We start from the raw sequence: 7311 nt of genomic DNA, 5'->3' as shown, positions 1-7311 counted from the left end.
TCACTTTCATAATTAATGTAGGCCTAACAGTAAATTATCGATTTATTTGGTCTTTAGATTTTTTTAATTTTAATTTGATGTTTGGTATTATGTTATTTAGGGATCATTTTAGTTTGAATTGCTATATAAATGAGCCGACAGTGGAGAAGCGCTTACTGGTCACTGTTTAGTGCTGTTGCACTAGAGCGCCATCTACTGGAAACATAAGATAAGACAGAACGAATTTACGAATTCTCGGACCCTTTTTACAGACTAGAAAAGTCATTTTTTTATATATTTTCCTTTTTACATTTTTTAATTTGTAAAACTATACTGTGAGCTATATTATTTTGGCATTAAATTACAAAAAGTGGAAATACTGGAGCGATGTTGTTTCTGATACAGCTGTTCAGGGAGCATCTTTCTCTCTTCCGCTGCTCTTAGCACGGATGACGGGAATTCATTTGTCAATTTTTTTTTTCCTCGAGGAAAGTTATAGAAATGCAATAGCGCATTAAAAAAAGAATACTGTTGAAATAAATGGGAATGCAATATATATATATATATATATATATATATATATATATATATATCAATCATCTGTGTTCAATATTCTTATGTTAAAAAAGAGACTTAAGACTGCACCACACTAATTGACATCATTGATTTTATTAAATACCTGTCAGATCAATTAGACCTAAGATATTTGACAGTGGAAAAAAAAAAAAACACTGCCATAAAAAACATGACAGTAAATCGTATTTTCCTTCAAGGCAAGACAAAATCCAAGTATTATTTATCTGATCAGAACAAAACTATGGGAGAAAAGAGATTTGGCAACAGCAATGTTTAAATCAACCTTCCAAATATTGCAACAAATAGATCTCCACAGGCAAACAGCTCTTATTGGTGATCAACACTGTCATTTAGCTAGTGCACAGAATAAAAGAATAATCTTTAACAAGAACTGATGAAAGAAATGGAGGATTACCCTGCTAAATTTTTTACAGGATTTTGATTGGGACAGGCAGAATCAATAAATAAACAAATACATTACAAAGAAATTCCAATTCTGTCCTTTATTACTCTGATCTGGGCATTTTAAACTGCTTGCAAGTCTATTGTTACTGTCTATAGATAAGGTTAAGCTTTCCATGCTATGATCCATTGTTAATACTTTTTTTGTAGCTTCTTAGCACTTGTTGTGGAATCCCATGTGACAATTTGGAGAGTATATGTAGCTGATGAAACTTAAAATACAAACAGCGTAGCAATCGTTCTGGACATATCACATAAAAACAGAAGTGAAGATATTGGAATTTCTATAATCCGTGCCAAGGTTGATAAACGGCTCCATAATTAGCCATTCCATCAGAGTTGGCTTTTAATTTTTTCAAAAGTGCCTGAATAGGTTTACAAACTATTTGTATATTTAAGGCCTGAGTGATCCGTAAAACCCACAAGAAAGCTGATGAGTTAACAGATTTCAGCTCTGCTCTACACAAAAGAGTTACACATAAAACTGAAGTCAGAAGACAAGGTTTAGCACCATGCCATTAAAACTAAATCCTAATTGTTCTTCACAACCGTTCTGTAAGTAATGACCTTACCAAACCATGGTGTAAGAGGACATTTCAGTGTTTTCAGACATCAAAATTAGCACGCTCTAAAATTGCAGCTACGAACAAGGTTTTCACTTCCCCAATTTGTTTTGATGCCAAATCTGATGACACAATTGTACTCGCCACTTTCAGCTCAAAGCAGGGGCTCCTACAATCTTGTAAATATGTTAAACAACTGCTAAATGTCCCTCTGACATCCTGATTTACAGACAAGAAGTCAAGGAAAAGAACCTAGAAGAATTACACCCGATCAACATCGGAACTTCTCATTTATCTTAAACAAGCAGCCGGCGTCTGTCCTCAAAACACAAAGTTAACTAGCGGGTTTCCTACTTGCTGTGTTAGCCAAAATGCACCAGACTCATGACTGTAGTAAAAGAGTGTTGTAGTCCATCAGTATCGGTCTCGCTCAATGTGTAGTTCTCTTTTACAATACGGTCGCAGCCGATCTCCCCGTTTCCAAAGAATCCCAAGAGCGGAATGTTGGAGAAGATCTTCCGAAAGGCGTCGGCCTCCACGTTATGCTGGTTATTGTAGCTGTTGTGGCCACGGCCCACACAAGCAAACATGAAGCCCAGGGTGTTTCTCTCTGGGATATTAGCAGCCTTCAGCCGCTGGATAGTGGCTTCTGCTGCTTTCGGGCTGTTTACGCCCTCGTCCACCAGAACTGAGGCACCCTGGATCTTGGAGCCGCTGAAGGTTAGTCCTACTGCCCCAAAAGAGCCTGGAGAACAGCTGCAAAGAGAGATTGCATGTAGTATATAATGGAGATATAATTGTAGTAATGTCTGAGACTGTAGGGTAATGTGAGAAAATAATAAGTGAGAAAATAGCTTCCTGTATGTGACACTAAATAAATGTTAAATTACAAACTATCATGATGCAGATGATGTTAGAAAGGTGTAGAGTGAAAACATGCTGAGTAGATCTCATGTTCACATAGGGGCAATTGTTGTATGTAGTGTGTTGACCATAACAACTATTTACAACATGAGGGGAAAAAAGTAAGAACTGACTTGACTAATCTAAAAATCAAGTTTACCATGATTTTTCTTTCCTTACCAGGGTTTGTTAATTGAAAAGACGTCCTCAACTTGTCCTCCAATAACAAATATATTGCTTTGTGAAAGAGGTTTCAGAAGCTTGTTAAGAAAACGTCCACCTCCAGGTTTATGTGTGTCGTAGTCGAACATCAGCACCACCTTTAGATCAGGGTTATTAATCAACCCTGAAATCAAAAACAGAGTATTTTGATATGGCTTAACATTCAACTAATTAATTGGCTGTATAAACTACGATTTCTCACTTTTATTATATATAAATACACATTAATACTTTTATTCAGCCAGGATGCATTAAACTAATTAAAAGTGACAAAGATATTTTTAATGTTACAAAATATTCTAGTTTAAAAAAAAGCTGTTCCTTTGAACGTTCTATAAATCAAGGAATCCTGAAAAAAACTATCATGGTTTCCACAACAATATTAAGCAGCACAACTGTTTTAATCAATGATAATGAGAAAAGTTTCATGAGCACAGTTTTTAAAGGATCATGTGACACTAAAGACTGAAGTAATGGCTGCCGAAAATTAGCTGTAGCATCGCAGAAATTAATTTAATTTTTTACATTTTTAAAAAGAAAGTTTATTTTAAATTGCAATATTTCACATTGTTATCAACTGTATTTTTTAATCACGTAAATGTAGCCTTGGTGAGGCATAAGAGGTTTAAAAAAAAAAAAAAATCTTAAATGACCCCATAGCTTCGTTACTATTGTTGTCTAAATGTTACGGTCTTGTCCAACAATCTAAACACTTCACCTGCTTCCTCCATTGTCGTTTCACTTAGGTTCTTTTTGCAGAAATGGAAAAGCCGGATGGTGACCCCGTCCATGGCAGGGAAAAGCAGACTGAAGCCAGCTTCACCGTCCTCATGCTCCTGTGGGGGGCTGCTGGGTAATCCACTGGGGGTCACTATAGAACACAGCATAAGAAATGACAGTTTCACTGTTGCACTGACATTGCAGAAACACAGAATAGGTAGAACACAGAGAAAGAGGGAAAATTAATCTTACCCACAATTCCTGGTGCGACTACTCCTATTACTTTACAACTGCTAGGTAGTAAGCGTCTCAGCTTCTCAACAGGATCTGAGTCCACTTCATCCTCACACCTCCTGGCTGCAGAAGGAGGATCGAAGAGAACAGGTGAGTCTCCTCATCATCATGACTGACAGGGTTTTTTGTATATAGAAGTAATCAAGTAACGTACCCTTCTTGTGTCTAACAGACCCTCTGAAGTTCTCATGATTTACCATTAAGAGAGCTGTCTGGGGCAGCAGATAGATATTCTGCAAGGGGTCAGACAAAAGACAAACATTTAAACAAATTGGAAAGAGTGAGATTGTCATTTCTAGAGCAGCAAAGACCATCAGACCTCCAAGTCTTGCGTCATAGTTCTAAGCAAAACATGCTCTTCGTATATGGATGAGCCAGAGGCGGAGAGCCAGGTAAATCTCTGCCTCGTCTTCAGGACTCTGCGTGCACAATTCCTCCATAGCCTGCAAACACTACGGAGAAAAGAAACAATGATATTAACATACAAACTGATTCTGATTATTTTAGTTTTGACGGCCTTAAGTCTGCAACTGGTTGTTCATATGGAAATGTGTAACTAAAGATAATCAAGGCATTTTGTTTTAATAAATCAATAAATTGCATACATGCCCGCACATACTATTACATTAATTATTTTAACAATACTGTTCAATAAAACCAGAATATTACTTCTTTTCATACTTTATTGATCCAATTATGCATTTTAAAATCTATTGTTCATTTTAGGTACATTTTATTAATACCAAAAGTATCTAATCACTTGATTAATCATCCAAATAATCGTTACAGCCGTATACTCAACACACCATTTTATATTTATCAAACGCAGAGATGGTCTTACAAAATCAAGTGAGGAACAATAGAGTGACATTAACACACACACACACACACACACACACACACACACACACACACACACACATACTTAGACACTTTAGTTTATACAGTTTTTACATCTGATATATTTATCTCAGTTTATAAAAGACAGTTTCGTAATGACAGTGACAGTTGTTAAAAGGTAGTCTACACTAATAATCTCCGGAATGAATGAAAGAAAGCGCTTATGAAATGTAACAAGTAAAAATATTTTATAAGTGTTTAGTTGTAGGGGCCAACGGTTCCCAAGTCATTTTTAGTCTGGAGCTTTAACGTTAGGTGTTTGCATTTTAAACTTTTACTAAAGTTAATAAACTTTCAATAGATCAGCGGAAAAGCTGTTAAGAGAAAATCCAAATAAATCAATCATCTGAAAGGAATAGTTAAACCTTCATGAGTATGATGAGTGACAACTGAATACAACGTCATTAATACAACATCACACAACAACTGATGTATTCTATGCTAACTTAGTAGTTCATCTAACGTAATTTGAGAAGGAACATCGGAACCTGTGAGATCGGACCAAACTAATCACTCAACAACGTGAACGTGTAAAAAAATATCCCGTTAAATTATCAATTGAGTTTATCTATTACCGCTTAACCTGCCTGTGATGGACTGAATGTGGTTCTCTGGGTCTTCTAATAATTAGCTCAAAGCTAACAGGCTAAAACATCTAGTCAGCAATAATCTTTAACGTTACCTTGCGATCCGTAAGAGATTTTTAGTCGGCACAAATGTCAAAATCCTTTCCACGACCTCGGCAACATTACTCAGGACATATCCTGCTTTGCTTTCCCACAAAATGTTTGGAGGCGCTGCATCCCCTTCCATTTTCACATGGATTATCTTCTCACTTTTGACCCTACACACGGAAGCAAACCGGAAGTTGTTTAAAAGCCAGTATAGACCTCATAGAAACCATAAAACACAGCTGGAACATGTTTACTGTGTTTGTTTGTATTTATGAGCGGTTTTAAATACAAGTTTTCAGTAAATATTATTTAAACAAGATATTATATACAGTCTAGTACAGTCAGCCTTTATTTTATAAAGTCAGTGCTGCTGGTAGTGATTACATGCAATCCTACATAATAAAATTACAAAAATTAAAAAAATTCCCAAAAACTTGTAATTAGATTATATAACGTTTTAAAATACTCGTAATTAGACTACAGTTACTTTTTTTTTTTTTACTGATTACTTGTTCTCATGATGGCAGTACATTTTTCAAAATTAATTTATTCTCCCTATTACTTTTTTTTATCTTTTAAAATTTCCTTTCTAAAAAAGTCTACTGCTTCTATACGTTCAGAAGGTCTTTCAGGTCTGAGGAATCGCACACACTGAGAAAACTGAGACCCATGGCATTTGATCACTGCATTTACAGAAATCATTTCACTTTTCAGAAGGGTTTTCTCAACATTGCATATCTAATCAACAGGAATATGTTTTATTTCTCTTTGTATTTTTATATCAATATGGTCAAAGATTATCCAATTCAAATCATAAACGAGTTAGGTCAAAAGTAATCTAAAAGTAATCAGATCCCTTAAATGTGTGATGTAATGAATTAGAATACTAACTTCAATTTGTGTCATGTAATTTGGAATCAGTAACCGACTACAATTTGTAAGTAATCTACCCAGCAATGTATATAGTCTATGTATTTGGTCAATAAAGAAATTAGGCATTTTGAGATTTTATTATTTTTATATTGAATATTTTATTCAGGTATATTGATAGTTTTGGCAGTTGCAAAAAAAAAGAAAAAAGTAACCATTTATATTTGTGTACCTGAGGGTGGTGCATTGCATTTATGCATGTTACATGTGATAACAATGGGTTGATAGTTTTACAAGTGTCGTATTCAGTTACTTGCTCTAGTCATATTTTTCTGATTTTAGAAGTTCTTCTGACGTATAGCTAAACAATCAACTCTTATAACACAACACACCTTTGGTAATGATCCAAAGTGAGTTATATAATACAGAAGGCACTTCCACCTTTCTATGTAAACGTTTCCCTCTAAGTAAAATACATTGAAAGGTCAAGGCTGTTAATTGTTTAATGGACACAGGTTGCCATGATTTTTTTAAATTTAAGATTTAAGCTTTAGGTTTTGTGGATGTAACCCATACACAGTAAATCTTTTTCATTTTATTATATATTTTATCCTGACATAAAAAGATCAAGATCTCCAGTATCAACAATAATAGAATAATGGAGTTATGGATTATCTGTCATCCATAGATTATTTGTTACCCTGTGTACACCACAAACAATAGACATAATATAATATTTAGTGTACATCCTGTTTTTTTCTTATATAGTGAGATTAGAATTCATTAAGTGCTAAACTGAGCTCATGTAAAAGGACCCGGTTTTTCTGGAGCTGTTGATATAGGGGGTCTGGCGAGAAGAGAAGAGAAGAGAAGAGAAGAGAAGAGAAGAGAAGAGAAGAGAAGAGAAGAGAAGAGAAGAGAAGAGAAGAGAAGAGAAGAGTGAAAGTTAATGGAAAGATGTTAGTAAGAGCATTTACCCAAAATGGTTTATTAAAGATTATGCTGAAATATTTCTTTCAATTCTATATTTACAATGCCATAGAACCTTTGGTGCAAAATCATGATGGTATGAATATGATCATTACAGGTAAACATAAGCTGTCGAAGAGAGAAGCAACATGAGGTGATGAGAAGGAGCTTTTTTTGGA

At 34.9% G+C, this 7311-nt stretch overlaps 1 protein-coding gene across 1 annotated transcript; it reads right to left on the bottom strand.

The window, feature by feature from the left end:
* Positions 1–632: 632 nt before the first annotated feature.
* Positions 633–5481, bottom strand: fbxo22 (F-box protein 22). Its single transcript, XM_077228564.1, has 7 exons — positions 5302–5481; positions 4039–4171; positions 3874–3952; positions 3678–3782; positions 3424–3576; positions 2664–2829; positions 633–2336 (listed from the first exon to the last, which is right to left on the bottom strand). The coding sequence occupies exons 1-7, from the start codon at positions 5430–5432 to the stop codon at positions 1943–1945; spliced, it is 1161 nt and encodes a 386-aa protein (XP_077084679.1). The 5' UTR covers positions 5433–5481; the 3' UTR covers positions 633–1942.
* Positions 5482–7311: the final 1830 nt, after the last annotated feature.

The sequence above is a fragment of the Siphateles boraxobius genome, unplaced genomic scaffold, assembly GCF_051911475.1.
Source record: "Siphateles boraxobius isolate OS27281-9 unplaced genomic scaffold, OSU_SipBor_1 130, whole genome shotgun sequence".
NCBI lineage: Eukaryota > Metazoa > Chordata > Actinopteri > Cypriniformes > Leuciscidae > Siphateles > Siphateles boraxobius.
This window is presented reverse-complemented; position numbering and strand designations above follow the sequence as displayed.

What these genes read in the sequence shown, in the direction of transcription:
- fbxo22 (XM_077228564.1), bottom strand. Translation starts at nt 5,432, where the DNA reads ATGGAAGGGGATGCAGCGCCTCCAAACATTTTGTGGGAAAGCAAAGCA. An exon ending in GTCTGTTAGACACAAGAAGG is followed by an intron (nt 3,783 to 3,873) that starts GTACGTTACTTG and finishes CTCCTTCTGCAG; the next exon opens with CCAGGAGGTGTGAGGATGAA. An exon ending in TTTTCAATTAACAAACCCTG is followed by an intron (nt 2,337 to 2,663) that starts GTAAGGAAAGAA and finishes CTCTCTTTGCAG; the next exon opens with CTGTTCTCCAGGCTCTTTTG.